General features: G+C 43.4%; 4 protein-coding genes across 4 annotated transcripts; 2 read left to right on the forward strand and 2 right to left on the reverse strand.

Moving 5' to 3' along the window:
* The first annotated feature begins 418 nt into the window (after window positions 1-418).
* On the forward strand, window positions 419-2,894 carry timm13 (translocase of inner mitochondrial membrane 13 homolog (yeast)). Its single transcript, XM_027010708.2, has 3 exons — window positions 419-637; window positions 1,682-1,750; window positions 1,875-2,894. The coding sequence occupies exons 1-3, from the start codon at window positions 518-520 to the stop codon at window positions 1,971-1,973; spliced, it is 288 nt and encodes a 95-aa protein (XP_026866509.1). The 5' UTR covers window positions 419-517; the 3' UTR covers window positions 1,974-2,894.
* Window positions 2,895-3,488: 594 nt separating this feature from the next.
* On the reverse strand, window positions 3,489-8,723 carry tmprss9 (transmembrane serine protease 9). The gene is made up of 14 exons (XM_035523316.1): window positions 8,601-8,723; window positions 8,334-8,401; window positions 8,033-8,208; window positions 7,820-7,861; window positions 7,609-7,728; window positions 7,199-7,364; window positions 6,574-6,848; window positions 5,928-6,070; window positions 5,350-5,599; window positions 5,020-5,136; window positions 4,639-4,807; window positions 4,275-4,540; window positions 3,926-4,062; window positions 3,489-3,650 (listed from the first exon to the last, which is right to left on the reverse strand). Exons 1-14 carry the CDS (start codon window positions 8,721-8,723, stop codon window positions 3,489-3,491), a joined length of 2,214 nt encoding a protein of 737 aa, XP_035379209.1.
* A 2,290-nt stretch (window positions 8,724-11,013) lies between these two features.
* On the reverse strand, window positions 11,014-13,262 carry lsm7 (LSM7 homolog, U6 small nuclear RNA and mRNA degradation associated). Its single transcript, XM_027010707.2, has 4 exons — window positions 13,223-13,262; window positions 12,549-12,639; window positions 11,620-11,691; window positions 11,014-11,454 (listed from the first exon to the last, which is right to left on the reverse strand). Exons 1-4 carry the CDS (start codon window positions 13,226-13,228, stop codon window positions 11,312-11,314), a joined length of 312 nt encoding a protein of 103 aa, XP_026866508.1. The 5' UTR covers window positions 13,229-13,262; the 3' UTR covers window positions 11,014-11,311.
* Window positions 13,263-13,329: 67 nt separating this feature from the next.
* Window positions 13,330-19,980, forward strand: sass6 (SAS-6 centriolar assembly protein). Its single transcript, XM_027010703.2, has 17 exons — window positions 13,330-13,686; window positions 14,065-14,125; window positions 14,393-14,472; window positions 14,824-14,928; window positions 15,295-15,466; window positions 15,754-15,831; window positions 15,904-16,023; window positions 16,287-16,478; window positions 17,083-17,277; window positions 17,391-17,480; window positions 17,620-17,799; window positions 17,928-18,009; window positions 18,166-18,290; window positions 18,538-18,675; window positions 18,910-19,010; window positions 19,091-19,185; window positions 19,293-19,980. The coding sequence occupies exons 1-17, from the start codon at window positions 13,622-13,624 to the stop codon at window positions 19,355-19,357; spliced, it is 1,944 nt and encodes a 647-aa protein (XP_026866504.1). The 5' UTR covers window positions 13,330-13,621; the 3' UTR covers window positions 19,358-19,980.
* The last annotated feature ends 9 nt before the right edge of the window (window positions 19,981-19,989 follow it).

Raw genomic sequence — 19,989 nt, forward strand, 5'->3', positions numbered from 1 at the left:
GCTGTGAAATAGCGTCATCTGCTGTCTTAGGTCTGCTAGAACGTATCCTGTGCATCTTATAATAAAACAAATGCCAGCTTTAGCCTTTGAATAATGCAAAACTAAGCATCCTTGCATATATTGTTCTACTTATGCCATAATTGTGCACAATTATTTTTTATTATGCTATGTCAAATGATGACTAAGGAGCTAAACTAAACTAAACGGCACCCTAAGCAATGTTTTCAAGGTCTTTGATAGTCTAAAGGTGCTGTGTAATTTCATTAGTTGAATGATCTATATAGCTATTATTATTAATTATCCAAATATGTGGATTATCTATATTTTCCCAAGCAGACAACTGTGTGAGGTTTTATAATTAACTCATTTCCCACAATCCTTCTCAAACGGGAGTAGCGTAAGAAGTTCTTCCGGTGCATCTCAAGGGCGTTAGGTGGAAGACTCACGTGTGCAGCCGGTGGAGCCGCGAGTGAAGTGCAGAGTTACCCTTGTTATCGTTTGTTCACAGGCACGAAGGATGGACAGTTTTGGGTCGGATTATTCATCCGGAACAGGGGCTGGAAAAATGGATACCGGCACGATTATGGAGCAAGTGAAGGTCCAGATCGCCGTTGCCAACGCGCAGGAGCTTCTGCAGGTGAGTGGCGTTAGCGCAGCTGAGCTAGCCTGAGGGCTTATTGGCTGGAAAGATGAGCAGAGCCACAAATCTGCAGACCCAAAAAATGCTGAAATCACATTTTTAGAGTAAACAATCTTCCTCAAAAGAAAAGCTCACCAACACGAATTAAAAGTTGATTTATTTGATCATATGAGTAGCTGCCTATGTTGTCTGGTGTGAATTGGACCACATCAGGACGCTCAATGAAAAGTTCCAGATAGCAGTGCCTTCCTAACACGATTGCCTACTTCAAAGAGACCACTCTTTATTAAGGTGTCTTATATTACTCTGAATTAAATGATTGAACACACACACACACACACACACACACACACACACACACACACACACACACAAGAACTTGGGCTCAATGGTATAGGTGAGTTAATGTTGCTCTAATTTGCATGAGTTGATATTTCAACGCTCGTATATACAAGGGCCAGCAGTGTCGTCTTTATACGTAAGGTGTAATTACAAAGTAATTACAGTTTCCTTTAGCTGTGTTTGCTTGCACATTGGCAGTGTAAGAGATAGCAGGAGAATATTTACCTAATGTGAATATTAATGTATACTGATTGTTGTATTTCAGCTCAAAATGACTGGTGTATCAGTTTAAATCAATATTGTCCAGCCTTACTGATAATTTGCCATTATCATCTGTTATACCAATAGACAGCCTAGTGTGTGTGACAGTCTTCATAATAATAGTCTGGCATCGTTCCTGTGCAAGCTGTGTGCATGTGTGTGCGTGTGTGTGCGTGTGTGTGCGTGTGTGTGCGTGTGTGTGTGTGTGTGTGTGTGTGTGTTTGTGTTTTTGTCATGTTTCTCTGGAAACCTTTTGTACATCACTATAATTTTGATATATGTATGTACACACACACAAACTGGCATATACTCTGCTGCTTGCACATACACACACACCTTCTATAGTAGTGGAAGCACTGACCCATTGATGAGGAAAGGATTGCATCGTAGGATTTGATTCTTAATCATTTCTTGCACTTTTTTATATCCAAATCTCAGAGGATGACAGATAAATGCTTCAAGAAGTGCATTGGCAAACCGGGAAGCACGCTGGACAATTCAGAACAGGTAGGACTTGCAGCCAGTTGTTACTTTTCTATAGACATGCATATATAATGCACAAACTTGACCATGTCACAGTGTGGGAAAAAAAATGAGTTGTTTATTTCTCTTGACCACCATGTTTTGGCAGAAATGCATTGCCATGTGCATGGATCGGTACATGGACGCATGGAACACAGTCTCTCGCACCTACAACGCAAGACTTCAGAGGGAGAGGGCACGTATGTGATGCACAGAGAGCAAGCAGCTGAACTTTGGGTTAACGGAGTGCATCACTAGAGAGGCAAGGGTTGAAAGTGCACGTCAGCCCTGCCCCTTTAACACTCTGCAGCTGAAAGCCATCCCAGGAATCAGGAAGTCCTGGCTTTTAGACTCAGAATATCTTTGGGGACTTTTTTTTCTGTCTGGACATGTTACGTATAGGTGGACACTTTTTACTCATTTTGATTTTAATGTGGAAGGCATGTGATGGCTCACACTAGGCACCTACCTTAAACCTTTACAAGTCTGCAATCGGTCTGTATGTGGAATGAAGCCCTGGAGCGTTTGAAGCCCTGGCCCCATCCCAAATCTCTGTAAAGCTCTTGCAGTGTTTAACAACCTGGTAATATCAAATCCTCCCATCTTGCCAGTAATAGCAGGTGCCCGTTGATGCGACTGATCCGTCAGTCTTAAAAGGCCTGCGTGCCCTTTGTTGGTTCTTTTGGTTTTCCATGTGCCCTGTGTGGGGACTCTCCCATGTGGGCACAGAGTCGTCTCGTCTTCCCACTCTCTGCTCCACAAACCTAGTTCTTTTCACAAGGAAGGATTCAGGAACATCTCACTTTCCATAACTGTGGCTTCTGCGCAAGAGCCCACCCAGCAGGCCTGCTTATTTACATCCACGGAACAGAATGCGATTGTCCATGCTGGATTCACATGTCACACTATCTGCCGACAACAGTAGCAGGTTTGTTCAAATGCCAATTGCTGTACCACAGACCTCGAGAAAAGCGGCTTATGCTGCATGCGAGGCATGTCAGATTTCTGGTAACCTGGTTTTCCTCAGTCAACCTTTTTTTTCTGCTCAGAGAACGATGTCCCAAAGTGTTCTGGGTGATTGTTGCAGGAATGATTAAAAATGATTAAATATTTGTCATGCTGCTTTTAATGTTTTGCAGTAACAGGTGTTTTATTTCAACTTGTGGCAATACATCAGCTTAATGTCTAGCCAGCTTGAAAATTCATTAAGTAAAATATAAAAACTTGTAACATTTGAATGTAATTCTGTATTTTTAGCAAAATAGTCAATCGTAGATACATGATGTATTACAATATCTGGGAATGTCATAGTTAAGTTTTCTAAATAGTTTACCATATTCACTCACCTAAAAACTACTACTATTTTTATTATTATTATTATTATTATTATTATTATTAATAATAATGACTACTATTACTTCTCTTATATACTTCCTTCTGAGAGCACCATATTCCCCTATTTAAGAAAAGAAAAAAAACATCACAGAAAGGTTATTTTTATTTTCTAATGATCCAGTTGAATAAAAGTTTCATTGTTCCACATTTTTAGTGGTAATAAATACACAAAATAAATATGTAAGCTTTCAAGTAAGCAGTACACCATTTGTAATACAGTCCGTATGCAAACCAGAGTGGCTGGTCCTTGCTGGATCTGATGAATAACGTACAGCCACGAACCGCCAACACGGCAGCATCAGCCACCCCAAGAGTGGCGCGGTCACCCTTAAAAAGGTAGGTACATTGATGACCATTCCCTGATGGCAGTGACGCGGATGTAAACCCCAGGAAAGCCTTCTCGACCGCAGCCGTGACCCCAGCTCGTCACGCCAGCCACAAACCACCTACCCTGGGGCTCACGGCATGCCAAGGGCCCACCCGAGTCTCCCTGCAGGGAAGAACACGCCTGCCGTCAGCCCGGCCTGCATTGCGAGGCGTGGCGTGTATGGGCCCGCATAAAACTTAAGCAGCATGGGCTCAATTACATAATCGGTGTAGAAATTAGTATAGTAGTTAAGGTAAAGAGGACTTTTCATGCAGATATAGATCATTGGTTGCAGCTACACAGGAGCTCGAGGGTTATTGCACAACTGCTGATTGGACTAGATGTGAACCCTTCCAAGGTAATAAGCGAAACTGATTGTTTCGTTAACAGAGGCTCACCAAACAAGTGTCTCTTCCACCATCCATGGCGCCGGCACACATCATGCTGGCTGTTATTCCGCTCCCATAGGACTGCAGGCAGTCTGACTGGGCAATTATGCTGACCTGTGCCTTCTGCAGTATTCTGCTCATTGTACCTGTGTGTGAGAGTGAGGGACAGTAAAGGACACAAGCCATTTCGTGTTGCAGTCTGTACCTTTTAGGCTGGATGTCAGACCCAGATTAAGCATAATCCTTTGGTACAGATTAGTCTTTATGGAGAAAAAGGGGCACTTGATTCCAGTTCTAGACTTCGACGCTTAGTGTCAGGTACAGATGCTGTCTATAAAGGGTAAAGGTGTCTGCTCACCCTTTTCCCTTGTTGTGCCCCATCCCATGATATAACACTCCATGCCCTGGAAAAATCTATGACTGAGCGAGGGCAAACACACGGTCTGGATGCTGTAGGAACTCGGAGCTGGGATGGAGAGCTCCACCAGGGCCACGTCGAAGTCCATGCTGGTGCTGTTGAAGGCGGGGTGCTGTATGACCCTCTGCAGGGGGATGAGCAGAGCTCCCACTCCAGGACGGAGCACGGAGCCCAGACTCGCCGTCCAGCCGCCGGCCTTCGGCTCCCTTTAAGTGAAAACACGGTTTCACCTCGCTAGCAGTGCTACCTCTGCACGACAGGTCGTCGAAGTTTTGCCTTCGTGCCCAGGCTGCTTGCGCTGTACCTGATAAAGCAGTGAGCTGCCGTCAGGAGCCATTTGCAGTGGATGAGAGTAGCACCACAGCAGTGCACCTGCTGGAACTGCAGGCTGCCCACCCAGGGCCACTCCCCTCGCTGGGCATCCTCACCTCCCACAATCCTGTGGCGACCTACCGCTGGCCTCTGTCCACAGTCTGCAGACACACATCTGGATCATGGTTTGCTCGGCATGATTAAGTACTGTGACGTTGATGTGAATGGGGATGTTTATGTAGAGAAATAGTTTTGTTTTTTTTTCTCGCTTTAGCTCTGCTACTTTCTGATGTGGTTCGTATAACGAGGCGTATGAGCAAACATTTTCATCTTAATAATTTTAATCTTTGATGTGAATAAATCGGATTCTGACTGCAATTTTTCTCATCAGCCTCGTTAGAGCAGTCAGTGATTCCGTCGCACTCTGGGTTGGTCTTGCTGATGCACACGCCAGCGCCACAGCTGAAGTTTCCAGTGCAGTTTACAGCTCCTAAAAAGGAGGTTATTTAGAAAACTCTGTGGCATAATCAGAATACACAAAAAAGAAGAAAAAAAATTAAACATCAACTAACTCATTAACTTGTTTATTCATTCACGACCTGTGGGAAACATTCTTTCGTTGTAACTCAGACTTAAATGTAATTAGTTGTTCAAATTTATTTGATGCTTATTTGATAACTGAGGTTTGGGGGATATTCCCCACCAGATGGGGCAGAGGGAGAGGAGATCGCCTGAGGAAGATGGCTGTCAGTTGGCGTAATGCTAAACTTCGGCAAAGTGCTGTGACTGGTGTTTCCCTCTGTGTGGCCCAGGATCCAGTTGCGGAGCATGGTGATGCGTGAGTACACTCCAGGCTTGTTGACTTGAGCACAGCCTGTTCCCCAGCTCACTATGCCGGCCAAATAGAAGCGCCCGGGGGCCACTTCACACACCAGAGGTCCCCCCGAGTCTCCCTGAAGGGAAAAACCATAGTGATTACACATAGCAGTGCCCACAAGGCTTTAGAACCACAGTTTATCATTCAAAAGCATAAACAACGGGCTTGGTAGTAGAGTTGCCACAGTGACATTTTGTAGATTAACTAGAGACAAGCTAGAGTTATGACAGTTTCTTCCCACAGGAACAAACACAAGTAATTGTAGTTGACTGCAACTAATAATGATTAAAGATGATGTGACATCATGTAAGTCCTATACAAATGAAATTAAATGTTATAATAATGACAGTTGGTACATTAGAAACTGTAATATAGTCATAAGAAGTGTATGACATATCTGGCACCTGGCAGGAGTCAACCCTCCCTTGGAGAAAGCCCGCACACATCATGTTGTTGGTGATGGCTCCTCTGTAAACTGCAGATGCATTGCAGACTTTAGAATCAATGATCTTCACCACAGCTTTCTGAAGAGTGGAAGGTAGGTTACCTGCTCTTTCACACACACACACACACACACACACACACACACACACACACACACACACACACACATCACTGAAAAACTATGGTGACGTGTGGCTAAGACGCATCAATTTTCCAAACCCAACCAATGTAGTGTCTGACAGTTGTGTGCAGAAACACAGTTGTGTGAACTGTTGTGTAGGGACGAATAGGGAAGTAACAGCTTAGTAGATGGAGCAGATATTTGGATGGCATCTACACTTGATATCTGCCCTCCTACAGAGTACAGCTCTCTAACCCAGAAGGTTTCAATTCAGATTTCTAAGGTACTCCATTTAACCCCACTGCCTGATAATAAGCATTCTACAGACTTTTAGCACTTGACTGAGATTTATTTTCAGTTGAAATGGGGGCCGGGGGGGGGGGGAGGGTGGCCTAGGTATAGATTCCTAAAACCTCTGATGCTCCCTTCACTTCCGTCTCCAGGGTAGCAAGGCCGTCAACCCCTGGCATCCTAGCTCCACTCACTGCTGTCCTGCCGGAGGGCTCCCCAGCCGGATACGACACAGTTCTGCCCGGGACTGAAGGTGTGTGTGGAGGAAGGGATGCAGACAGGCTGAACGTAGGGGCTGAACATCAGAGGATTCTCCAACTCCAGCACCGTCACGTCACTGTCCGTCGTCAGGGGATTATAATTTGGAGACACTATCAGAGACTTGATGTTCACCGTGCTAGCACCCTCCTGTGCACCGCTCAGCAGACTAGCCCCGACCAGAGCTGCCCAGTCTTTTGGATTATTGTTACTGTAGGAAATGAACAACAGTGCAAAAACATAGAGGCATGACTGTAGAATTATTGAAGATGATTTATCATCGGTTAGCGTTTTTTTTTTTTTTGTTTTGTTTTTTTTTTTACATCAGACGCTGTCAAAAAGAAGCTTTATATAAATGAGTTCCTAGAATCCTAATAAGCACCGCTCCAAACTCCTAAACTACAACACAACAATGCAAACAAATAAAGCAACCAAAACCCCACTGTGCAAAAACAAACAAACAAACAAACCTTAGAAGGGAGTGTTAAACTAAACAAAGTGGCCATCAGAAATGCCTAAAGAAATCCAAATAAAGCGCTGCAGGGAGAACCGAGTGCTCACCTCTCAAAGCAGTGGGCGGCACTAACGAGCCAGTGGCTGTTGACGATGGAGGCGCCACAGGCGTGTTGGCCGTGTAGTTTCAGACTCACTTGCCAAGGCAGCTCGCCTTGATGGGCACTCTCTCCACCAACCACCCTCCCGCTCACCAACCTCCGCCTGCCACACGCTGCAGAGAAACAGCGTGGGACACGGCTCAGGTCAGCAGTTAGGGAAGGGTAAACGAATACGTGCAATTTAGAATGCGAACATCTGCGTTGCCAAAAATGGGTCTGCGTATTTCAAATATGAATAGATGTCTTGCTCCATGCTGAAACTTAACCAAATGGCCATTTTAGCCATCATGAAACACTGCAGACCCACTTAAAGACAATTCACCACGTAAATTCATGATACTCTGGGGCCTCGTTTACAGCAGTTGGCTTCATCAGATGCGTCGGCACAGTCGGATACGAAGTCACACTCCGGCTTAGGCTTGGCGATGCACTCTCCGCTAAGACAGGCGAAGGTGGTGTTGGGACACGCACCTGGTGCTGACAGTAGGGTCACATGATTGCACCGTTACTGTGAATCTGAAATCACTGGCAGGCACAGTATGAGTGTTGTAATCAAATTTGGGCTTACTCGTGTCAGGTTTGATTGTGTAGAATGACTTCCCACTGGCCCCTGAGTGGACCGAGGAGAGCAGAAAACCTAACGGCACAGAGGGCACAAGAAATGGACCGAGCGATCTCTGCTTCCGTTTCACCTCAAATGAAAACTGCACATGAACATTAGAAGGACCAGACTTTTAAGAAGGGTTTTCCCCTTTTTATTAGTTGTTGGAGATGATGTTACCTAGAAGAACGATGCTTTGTATCTGGCCAAACTGGGCAACGGAGAGAGGCTCCTCGCCGAACATGGCCGCAAGGCCGGAGCGCAGCTGTTCCTTGACGAAGCTATCCGTATACTTCTGAAACCTGGCCACTCGGAACACCACATTAAACGTAGCCATCACGCTGTCATTCATGCTCCTGGAGCACCAACAGACCCAGTTATGCCGCCATTTTCATAGATCATGGTTTGCCCATACAGTACATCCATTCAGACTATATCCTGTACAATGCAATAGCGTGTTAAGCGCCAGAATTCTACCTACCCATATGCAACAATGTGACAGGCTTCAAAATTATGTGCAATTGCTGAAGTAACAAAGATGTTCTGGATCTGTGAACAAAACAGGAATCACATAAATGTGTAGCTAGAAACCTGGTGATTTGTGAAAGAAATCTGGAAATTGGAAGGAGCGTCTATTGAAAATGCAAACTGTTCATTAGCTGTTCCAACTGTTCATTAGCTGTTCCAACTGTTCATTAGCTGTTCCAACTGTTCATTAACAAGCGTTGTTGTTTTGCTTTCTGCCTACCGTTGTTTTCAAGGTGGTTGTCAGTATTAAAGAATATGGAGAGGTCTCGTCTTGGAGGTCAGGACTATATTTTAGACCTTTCAGTTCCACACTCTCCATGAAATAATATTCCTCCTTCAGCATGTAAGCTAAACATTAAAAACAAATAAATGAATCGGCTATACTAACACAAATGTGCCATCAGTAAAATAATCATTTTATCAGAAGAAAGTTGATAGGCTATCTTGGATTTAGTTTACTCACTGCATTATTACTGCAGTAGGTTACTCACCAGTTACGAGGCCCGCTAAAACACCAATAGTGAGGAAGGCGAATATGGCTGCCAGTGTAATGCGTCTGTGTGTGAAGGGGATTTGAGCTAGTGGAGAAGCAGCCTGAGGTGACTTATTCAGATGTTCCTTCATCTCTGTATTAGTCTATGGTAACATACACACACACATGGACCACAGAATTATGCAACACAAATGCATCCGTTGTTCTACAGTGAACACCCCAGCCTCGAGACATTCAAACTTTGCACCATGTTACATCTATTGTCATGAGTGATTTTCTAAAAATACACCTCAAACAGTATCATGTCCTTCTAATTGTGGTGAGCGTGAAAATAATATTGGTGGAACGGTGTCCATGTCATGGTAGGAGAACAAAACAATGGCCTTCTGGAAAGGCTCTAAGCACAACAGGACAAAACCAGACTTACTGAAAAGTTTGTGTGAAATCCTATGCAATGCCTGTGCTACTTTTATGTGTACTTCTTAGTCAATAATCTAGGCAACAAAAAGAACACACACAAAACAATAAAAAAAAATAAAATAAAAGGAATGACATTAAAACAAATGTAATCATAATTTGAAAGAGTAGCCATTTAACATAATGAACTGCATTCTCTGATTCATAGGCAAATAACCTGCTTCAAATGCAATAACGACAGTAGTAACAACTATAATAATAATAATAATAATAATATATTTAAAGTGTACTTACCTTTCGGCCAGCATTTGACGGCGAGGGTAGGTAGTAGTTTGCGTCGCCGTGGTCCGTGATAAGGCGATGCACCTTCAGACTGATGTAAATCTAGACCACATTTTTAAAGTGTCAGCGCACCTATGGGCGTGTATTAAGAGGCTCCACTAGATCGCGATGATCAGCGTCGTCGTTTTGTCCGCTGGACACCTAATTCCTCTGTTCCAACATGCGACTGCCCGCAATTCACCCGATCAAACTTCCCATACGTATTCTGCAAAAAATGAATAATAAAAAACAAACCCCAAACAAACCCCCCTGATCTTAGAGTATGCTCAAAAACACTTAAGTGTATTGTCCATGGGTGCGGTTAGGAGCCAAGATCTTAGAGACACTCCCAAACGGCATATTATTATAGACACAGCGATTATCGTAGAGAGCTGCAGTGGTTTGAACAGGTGCGCTGCTTTTCTTGTGTTTGGCTGTGACTTCATATATTTCTTAACTAGGATTACACCCATATTAACTGGATAAATCCTAATTAAACAAAGTGTTTTACTTCCAAATGCAATGGAATGATCTGTTCTAAAATAATTTAAATTAAAAAGTATACAAGTTTGTGTTCTCCGATATAGGATACAACTGAGCAGTTCCCAAACCATGAGAAGTCTTCTGCTTATGAATCTAGAAATCACTGCGTACTAATGGACACCGATACTGTCGGACTAAACGGCGCCAGACAACGGGGCGGTAGGTCTACATCTAGCAGCCAGGTGAGGTTTGTGTAGGTCAGAAGACATGCTGTCTAATCCTGGGGCTTTCAACCTACGGAGCCGTTATTGGGGACGCGAGATAAACGAGATTTTTAGATTAAACACTCAGAATTCGCATGAAAATATTTGCATATTTAAAACAGCAGTTAAAACTGTTCCGTCGGTAATTTTAGGAAATTCATTATTGTTCCAGCAGAGGGCGCTAGAATGCCTTCTTCGAGAGCAGGAAAGTTTGATGATCGTCTCCCCGACTACAGATCTAGGTACATCCTGTTCACAACCTTAAGAATTGACCAGTGGATGGCAAAATGTAAGGGAAGGGAAAACCTTTTCCCCTTTTCTAAGTAAAATGTAATTCTCCGATTTGCACTTGGGCATCCTACTTCATGTAACTATCCAAAATCATCAAACTATAAATAAGTCTTACCTTAATGGTGGCTTTAAAATGTCCAAACAGAAGAACAACTGGTATAGTAAAATAACATTAGTTAACTACTTAAACGCGCTTCCAATGTTGATCTGACCACGAACACGAACAGACTGCTCTTCAGTTGAAAAGTAAAAGTGCTAACATTAAAGTATATCGTGTATTGTGTGCCTTTCAGTAACTTTTTTTATGAAATATTTGCTTTTAAACTTCAAGATTGACAAACCAAATAAACAACTAAACAAAAATGTTATGAATATCCAACTGAATTTTAATATTAAAACAATTACTAAAACAAAGTTCGCATGGTGTGTCTTCACACCCAACACAAATGTGACTTAACAGTTTAATTGTTCAAGTCCATACCCAGAAGAAAGCCAAAACTAAAACATTTGGCAAAAGCTACATATAGTGAAACAAAACCAAACATGTAAATACAAATACATTACATTTCTGTTTTTGGGCTGGCATCCTCATTTGTGATTTGGGTCATAACCCAAAACGTTACCAACTTTTCTTTACAAAAAGTCGCATAATCCGTGTGTGTACTAGCCATCCTGCTGCTGTATAAAGGGGTTAGGAATGGCCTCCATGCCATCCTGGGGACAGATCAACACCACTGCTGTCCCACGACACACAACCAGGCCGAGCTGTCGGGTGTCCTCCGTCAGCTTATACTGGTCATCGGGGTCTGTGCGATGGGAACACACACCATGGAATCAATTCTTGCCTGGTCACTTTGCATCGGTAAATGCACAGCAAAGCGAGGCACGAAACTGCTTACCAATAACTGGTACATTAATCACCACCAACAAGGATTGTCACTAGAATTTCAATACATCTTTCTGGTACGTACCACGCATGTATTCGATTGTGCCATCCAACACCAGGTTCAGCAGGGGATCAAAACCTTTTAGGACGCCACTTGCTATGGAACAGAAATTTTGCTTATTAAAAGAGTCTGTTAGAGACCAGGTATGCAACCATTGCTATGTGTTTTAGGGTCGTTTTTTTTTTATCGTCACTGCACAGGAAAATACTAGATGACAGATGAACAAACACTTAATCACTCTCCAAATGTCATGGTGAATGTTTTGGGAAAAGCTCCAGAACATTTTTTCCATCTTTGCCATGTCTTGACCACACTTTCTCTCTTAAAGTGGACCTAGTATGCTTGTTTTGTTGTGTTCTAAAGCATTTTGTGAATGTAAACAGTCTGTAAAGTTACAAAGCCAAAGTACATGCCAGAGTAAGTGAGTATCTCCCAAAGAAATCAGGTTTTTCCAGTTTCTAATGACCCCAGTATTTTCACACATGTATTATGCAATTCTACCTGCCTGCAGAGAACTGCATATCTATTTGCAACACATCCACCAGTTTGGAAACCACCGGTCACTGTTTCTAACATTTCAAACACACTGGGGTTTACAGCCACTCAGGAGAGAAGTGTCTGTCTGCAGACTCCAAGCCAGGCACAGAACCACTCTGATGGCTGGCCAACCAGAACAGAGTGGGTGAGCTGACCAATCAGAGCAGGGCATCAGCAGGGGAGCTTTAAGACACAGGAGCTCGAAGATTGTAACACGCAGAGGGTGAAGACCATAACAGGTCACTTTTCAGGTGTTTTACTTTCCGTTGGTTGACGGACAAGGCAGTGGAAAGGAAGAAAAGACATACTGTAGATAATGAAGACAGTAAAACCTTAAAACCTGCAATTTGCACATGGAACTGTAATGAAATTGCCACACAGCATTTAAGCAGCAAGTGACAACTAACATGAACTACCTTCACGTCCTCCTTGAAACTTTACTCTGATGGGCTTGTCGATGTACTTTGACAGGTCGAATATACTCTCCTTTTTCTTTTTCTCTTTGTCCTGCAAAAAGACCAGAACACAGCTCATCAGAAGTCTAGTACTCTAGTCACTATAAATCACTAAATTCACAATTCGTCTTTAGCTGCACATTCCATCGGGGGAAATTCTATTTCATCCTAACAAATCTAGTCTACTGTGGACCTCTGTCAATCAAACGCTAGAAATGAGTAATGAACATACACTCGCATGGTCGAGAGTAAGGGCCTTTACCGTGATTTCAGCCAGACCTCATCATTTTAACTTTTTTTAAAAAAATTTTATCAGCCGTACGTTTCTCAACAGCTGGCGCATGAAGGATAGCTCTGATATCGTTCAGCTTTAACTAAGTAATAGTTAACTAATGTTGACTAGTAGTTTAACTAATGATGCTAATGATGCTAGCTTGCCACGCTATCTAACGTTTATCTAAACAGAACAATCAAATTACCAAAACATATTAACGAAAAAATAAACCAATATTTCGAATTTACTGATACGGGCTTGCTGGAGTGTTTATTTAACATGCCAAGAACTCACACGTTCCCGAGCGTAAACGCGATGAAAGAAAAAAGTCTTAAAAAGCTTAAAGACTCCCGCTACTCACCGCCATGTTCACGTTTCTTTGCGCCGCCTCTATGTGCTGACCTTTGACCCCGCAGTTCCACCAATCAAAATATGTTTTGTTACGCCTGCCTCCTCCAAAGGCGCCACGAGAAAAAAAAAAAAAACAAGAAATGCAGACGGTGTAAATAAGTAGAAAATGTGGACATGAATAGTGTGTGTAAATATAATCTCATGTTTTGGTTGTGAAAGGTGGGGGAAAACAATTTAAAACGGATTTCGAGTTCTTCATTTTGACGGTGTCGTTACTTCCGTCTACAACGGCCGCAGCGGGAGGCAAAGCGCCAAACTCGAAGCTCCCCGTTTCCAACCTAAAACCTCCTTTCAGAGCGTTAAAGCACCAGGGCCTCTTCGACCTTTGTTATTGTAATATGAAACAGACATGACGGATTTACTCTTTAACAAGACCTTATGCGTGCATGTGAAGTGCAAAGACTCCGACGACAGGTAATGTGTCTATATTTCTGGATGCTATGCTAAGTCCAGAATGTTAGCTATGCTAGATAGCTAATAGGCTATCTAGCTACTAAGACTATTTAGCCTAGCAAAGTAACCCATGTATTACCCAAACATTTCCCATGTAGCCAATATTATGTATTAACTAGCTAGAAACTGAGCAGTTCGATAATTTATTGATGGATATCGTAATAAGAGCTGTGGTTTCATTAGCCAGCTTAGGTATTTGGCCACTCGAAATTAAAATAAGCAGTATGAAAACACGCGTTCCACCGTGTCGAGTATTTAGTTGTTTCCGTGATTATTTGTTGTTGTTGCCTTCTGTTTTAAAGTATGAGCTTTGTTTCGCCTTTAACTTCTGTTTTGCAGACGAACAGTTATTCGAGTCGGTATTGAACTCCATTTAACTTCGAGTCCCATCCATAGGAGGGTGAGTGGTCCAGAGTTTTCGAGTGGCGTCTTGTCAGTCCAAACTAAAGCAGTGCCCGGCTACAAAGATGCCATCTCTAGCTTTGCTGGCGAACTACTGGGTTTAATAAACTGCAGATAAATTTAATTTCTTAATTACGCTGCTCTTGGTGAATTGAGAGTGTAATTAAAGCTTTATATGAACAGTGCCTAGGTTAATGACACATCTGTGTGGTTTAGTTTTGTCTGTCTGCTGAGACTGCACTCCATGTATTTTTGTGATTTATAGGATTTGGTCGTGAGGTTGACTGATGATGCTGATCTATTTTTTCTCTACAACCTTGTCATATCAGAGGAAGATTTTCAAAGGTAAGGCAATATGTCTCATTATCTCATGACGGAGAGCTGTTGTAGTGACTCTGGAATATCAGGACATTTAAAAGGGAACTCTTTTTTGGGGGGGGGGGGGGGTGTCACAGAATATCGGGGAGTTCTGTTTGTAGCATCTTTAAATATTAGTTGCCATTTATCAAAATGTTAGATTTTTATGTGTTTAGTGTGAGTGGTTGTTATGGTTAATGAATTTTCAGCGCCTGTTTTTCCATTCATTATAGGTCATGGAATTTCAGGTTTTTAGTCAGTGAAAGTAAGGGAAATTCAGGGACATTTGACTTTGTGTGAGAACCAGGATTTCAGCCCATTCTTATCTTTTTCCAACAGTTTAAAGGTCCAGCAGGGCCTGTTGATAGACTTCACCTCATTTCCTCAAAAATTCATAGACTTGTTAGACCAGTGTATCTCTGAGCAGGACAAAGAAAATCCAAGGTGAGAAGGCATTTCAATTGATTATACCTCTCTGACATGTTAATACAGCGTATAGATGAGAAATATGATGTGAATGGTCTTAATTTGTAGTTTATTAGACAAAATTTGCTAATGTGGAATTTTCACACTGTTTAAAATCACACTATTTTGCTGTTTATCCAAATGATAACATTTATACACGCTATCCACACTAACCATACTGTTCTTTTAGCTTGGTTCCAGGCTATTACCTCCAACTGTGTTCCTGATAACAGCTTCATCTTTTGGCTTGTAATGTGTTATTTAGAATGTTTAAATGTTTGTTAGTTCATTCGTTTGGAGAGCATGGACTGGATGCAAAAATCCTGAATGAATCTTTGCCCTTAGATTCTTGCTGCAGCTTTCCACCTCCTCCTCTGTGCTGGACCACAGCCCTGCTAATCTTAATATAGTGGAGACCAATGCATTCAAGCACCTGACGCATCTGTCTCTGAAACTCCTTCCTGGTTCAGATGTGGAAGTAAAGAAATATTTGGCCACGTGTTTAGCTACAGTAAAGGTACAGTTGACATTGAGTACTTTTAAAGTTTCAACAGTACACAATAAAAGCGCTTGCTGGAAGTGTAGGGGGAAGTTTTCAAACCAAAACACTACCCAGAAGTGTAGATCTAAGCTGAGGCACTCTCTTGTGTGATTTAAAGGTTAAATAAGGTTTCAGTCTTCATGTGCATAAGAAGGGTACTAGTTTCGGCCTTCTCGTACCCCCATGTGAAAGATGATATCATACTGGAAACTGGTTGCAGCTAAACTTGGACACAAAAATGAACAGAACTCTTATTTTCACAGGAGGAAAAGGAGCAGCTACAACAAAGATTGAGGAAGACTGAAGAGGATCTGTCTAGGCAGCTGAGCTACGCACAACAGGTACGGCCAGTTTGCATAAATGTAGAAAAATTCCAATTAAAATCAATTTTCAAACAACCCCCCTTCTTTCAGACCTTATCAGAAAAAAGCCGGGAACTAGACAGATTGCGGTCAGAATGGACCTCGCAAACAACATCTCTTTCCAGCAAACACACGCTAGATCTCACAACAGAGCGGGAAAAGGCTCTTGAGGTAATGGCAACAGCAGTAGACATATTGGCTTTGCAGAACAAAAATGTGTGCCAGATAAACATTTATTGAGTGCTGCTATTACTCCCCTTAGTCCAGTTTAGAGTAAAACCTTTTACCATTCTTATTTAAGTACCTTGAAATAATTGTCCATGGTAACGGGTCAGATGGTACACATGTGGTAGAGTAGGCTGATGAACATTGGCATATTCGTTTAATGCAATGCTAACGGGCGGGCGGGCGGTGACGCTCTGGGACACGCACAGGTCCAGACCAGACTACAGCAGCAGAACGAACAGTTGCGGCGCGAGCTGGAGACAGCCCACCAGAGGAGCACCCAGCAGCTCCAGGCCAGACTCTCCGAGCTGGAAGCCTCCAACAGGGAGCTGACAGAGAAGAAATACAAGAGCGATTCTACCATTAGAGATCTGAGGGCCAAACTGCTTGGCCTGGAGGAGGTGAGAGAGAATGCACTTCCCTAGGGAGGTTAGGCTTGTTTGCTGGTTTGTACTGACTCAGTCGAATGTCTGTGTGTAGTCAGGGTTCATTGTTTTTATTTGCTGAAGTGCTAAGTACAACTCTGCTGGAGATCTGAATTAATGGCAACTCAGTCAATTTAACACCGTTTGATGCACTTTAAATAAACTTAAATAATAAAAAAGAACCACCCTGCTTTTTTATGGTGTCTTCAACCCTGTTTTCTTAGCCATGAAGCAGTAATTTTTACTTTTTTTTCTGTGTTTTAATTCTGTATTCTCTAATGATCATTTGCTCTCATACATGTTGAGTTCCCAAGGTGAAATCATAATCACAGTAGTAGAACTCCACCACATTGACAAGGGACATAATGTGGACTGGAGCAACCTTCTGTATCAGAATTTTGCTGGTTAACTGCTGTAAAAAAACAAAAACAAAAAAAAAACCCAACCAACCAACTTTGTCTTGTTTACACCCCCCTTTTTTGACCCTGACATTGGCTGTTACCAGGCAAGCCCCTCTAAAAGTAGAGCACTTGCGTTGTGTATGTGGCATGCATGTTATGCCATGGTGTGTCGTGTGCAGGAATCGCAGAGGGCCAAGCAACAGGTGGTGTCACTTCGTCGGGAGAACGGCACGCTGGACTCGGAGTGTCACGAGAAAGAGCGGCTCCTCAACCAGCTGCAGACTCGCGTGGCTGTGCTCGAGCAGGAGATCCAAGGCAAGGAGCAGCTCGTCCTCCGCACGAAGGAGGTCCTCGACGCCACCCAACAGCAGAAGGTGCCGCTTTCTCAACTTCATCCAGGGACGATAGGAAGATTTTAGAAACCCACCCCACCTTTTCTCCTTACTCATTAGTTTTTGTGTTTTATTTAACCTCCATTCCCAAGTAGAACTCGGTTGAAGAAACTGCTGAAAATAAACAACTTCAGATTGTCAAGTTGGAGTCCACAGTAAAATCCTTATCTGAGGAGCTTATCAAGGTTAGTGGTTTATAAAGAAACTACTGCTTAATTTTCAGCAGCTTATGGACTACCATGATCCTTCAGATCCAAACTTATTACTTTTTTACTTGTAAGTTTTTGTAAGACACCTAACCTGAGGAACAAACTCCTCCCTCAGGCGAACGGCATCATCAAGAAGCTCCAGGGCGACCTCAAGGCCCTGGTGGGGAAGATCAAGGTGAAGAATACGGTAACGGTGTCTCAGGAGAAGCTCCTGCAGGACACAACGGAGCAGCTGCAGAAAGAGCAGCGAGATCTGCAGGACACCCAGCACAGACTACGCCTCAAAGAGGAGGAGGTGACTGGCCCTTAGCTTCACCCTCCCTCCCCGCGCGCGCGCACGCACACACACACACACACACACACACACACACACCCCTTACCTCGTTGTGGGATTTCCGCCTGACGCACGTGCTCCTTCCGTAGGTGTCAAAATTAAAGGAGCAGTTGGAGGCCACTGTCCAGAAACTGGATGAGAGCAGGGATGTACTGAAGACCAATGAAAATGGTACGCGTACGCTTTGATGTTAGTTTTCACTTAACAGTGGAAGAGTGGACCCCTCCACCGTGACACTCGGACAGATTGGTCTAAACTGTGGCCAGCACGTCAGATGGCTGATGATCCAGCGTCCACTGATGTGCCTGGTTGGTTTGTGTTGTGCAGTCATAACGTGGCTGAATAAGCAGCTGAACGAGAACCAGTTGTCCAGGAAACAGGAGGCTGTGGCCATGTTTGAAACACCACCAGCTGCAACAGGCGCGAGGCTTGGATCAGCCTCCCACAATATGGTAATTTTCAAGCTTGCCGCCTTCTGAAATCTGCTTTGGTGAAACACGCCTGCTGTCCGTTGACCTAATCTTCGTTATCTTTCTAAGATGAATACGAAACGTGATGTAAAATTTAATCGACACTTGTTCGTGGTTAGTGCATGCATGCATAGAAAGAATTTTGATGATGAACGCGTGACCTGGTTTTACTGTAGTTAGAATCAGTGTGTGTGTCTGGGATTTTAAGGTTTCCTTTGTTCTTTCGTAGCTCGATAGCAAAAGCTTCCCCTCCCTGGGCCTGCCGTACCCTGTAACCTCCACGTTAAACTCTAAGCACTCCTTCCCTCTCTCGTGTGTGAGCACAGGACCACGCCCAGTCATCCAAAATCCCAACCCAGGAGCAAAGGCAGGCTTTTGCGCTCTCTCTATCCCTCCATCTCGTTCAGTCCGTCCCTCATCCAATCATTGCTGTGTAGTTTGCATGCAGTCAACACCAACAGCTTTTTGTGTGTTGCGGGGGCTTCTTTGTTCAGAAGTTCTCTGTATGTAATAAATAGTGTGGTCTGTACTGTTGTTTGTGATTTTCACTCACGCTTGTGTGCGTGTCCCCCATGTTCATTTCCTTCATACTGATTGACAGGTGCAGTTTAACCCTATGAGTGCCAAATCCGGCGGCGGGGCAGTGGGTGTGGCGAGCGGCAGCCCCCCTGCGCAGCAGCAGCAGTTCTCCAATAAAGAGAAGTGAGTCGTGTGCTGCTTCTCCCTCCTGTGCCCTTCCTGCTGCTCCTCTGTAAGAGCTCAATATGTTTCCTTCCTTAAAGCGCGGAACCCCTCGGGCTGGATTCAAAATACTTCGAGAGACGAGATGACAGCATTCCCCTGCGCGGTCTCGTGCCCAGCGTGCATCTAAACAAAGGTCAGAAAGGTTTCACTTTCTCTCGCTGTCTTCCCTCCCTCCATTTTTACAGTCTTTCTTTAGTGCTTGGTCCTCAGACCGTGGCTTAACTCTCCATCTGTGTGCAGACATCCCCAGGCCCTCTCTTAACGTGGCACTTCAGTCAGGCCCTTCAGCTTATTTCCCAGCATGACACACAACAACGCGTTTGCTTTTCTGAAGATGTTTTGCCATCGGCCGAATCGCCCCGGTTGGCAAAAGGCAGGAGATGTTTCTACGCAGTCACATTCACGTCACTCTTTGCCCTTATGTGTCCTCAAGTACTTTATGCTTTTTGAGTATTATTTATTAAAACAATTTTTAACCATTAATTTGCAGAGGAGTTTTTACAAACAGGATAGTTGAAAGTTTTGACGGACCAATTTTAGACGGAAAAAACTTAGGGGGACAAAGCCTCACTTGTATAGTGCAACATTGACTTTGCCATATAAATGGTGCACGGTGTCGAAATGAATGCCTGTGGCTGAAGTGGTGGAGAGAACTGTCCAAATTAACATATGAACTTTTAGTCATAGGTTTGATTACATACGCAGGCCATATCCAGACAGGAGAGAGTGCATTCCTGCTGAGAGGAGTTTTAAAAACAAGTCACTTATTTCTTCAGTAATGGTGCGAGGCCCTGCTTGTTTAACTACATAACAGGGCAGAGTGGAGGGATTTGCTTTGTAAAGTTGTACATAAGTTCCACATGAGGAACAGCTTGATCACTGTGAATTTATGACCTTAATAAACCTTTTTTTTTTTCTTAAGACCATATATCTAATG

The sequence above is a fragment of the Electrophorus electricus genome, chromosome 26 (genome assembly GCF_013358815.1).
Source record: "Electrophorus electricus isolate fEleEle1 chromosome 26, fEleEle1.pri, whole genome shotgun sequence".
Lineage (NCBI taxonomy): Eukaryota > Metazoa > Chordata > Actinopteri > Gymnotiformes > Gymnotidae > Electrophorus > Electrophorus electricus.

Coding starts and splice junctions, on each gene's coding strand:
- sass6 (XM_027010703.2), top strand. CDS start 13,622: ATGACGGATTTACTCTTTAACAAGACCTTATGCGTGCATGTGAAGTGC. Junction 14,473..14,823: donor TCAGAGGAAGATTTTCAAAG/GTAAGGCAATAT, acceptor TTTTTCCAACAG/TTTAAAGGTCCAGCAGGGCC. Junction 19,186..19,292: donor CAGCGTGCATCTAAACAAAG/GTCAGAAAGGTT, acceptor ATCTGTGTGCAG/ACATCCCCAGGCCCTCTCTT.
- timm13 (XM_027010708.2), top strand. CDS start 518: ATGGACAGTTTTGGGTCGGATTATTCATCCGGAACAGGGGCTGGAAAA. Junction 638..1,681: donor ACGCGCAGGAGCTTCTGCAG/GTGAGTGGCGTT, acceptor TCCAAATCTCAG/AGGATGACAGATAAATGCTT. Junction 1,751..1,874: donor CGCTGGACAATTCAGAACAG/GTAGGACTTGCA, acceptor ATGTTTTGGCAG/AAATGCATTGCCATGTGCAT.
- tmprss9 (XM_035523316.1), bottom strand. CDS start 8,723: ATGCTGAAGGAGGAATATTATTTCATGGAGAGTGTGGAACTGAAAGGT. Junction 5,600..5,927: donor GGAGGGTTGACTCCTGCCAG/GTGCCAGATATG, acceptor TTTTCCCTTCAG/GGAGACTCGGGGGGACCTCT. Junction 3,651..3,925: donor GTGGAAGAGACACTTGTTTG/GTGAGCCTCTGT, acceptor TCTTCCCTGCAG/GGAGACTCGGGTGGGCCCTT.
- lsm7 (XM_027010707.2), bottom strand. Junction 11,692..12,548: donor GTTTCAAGGAGGACGTGAAG/GTAGTTCATGTT, acceptor TCTGTTCCATAG/CAAGTGGCGTCCTAAAAGGT. Junction 11,455..11,619: donor CACAATCGAATACATGCGTG/GTACGTACCAGA, acceptor CCCATCGCACAG/ACCCCGATGACCAGTATAAG.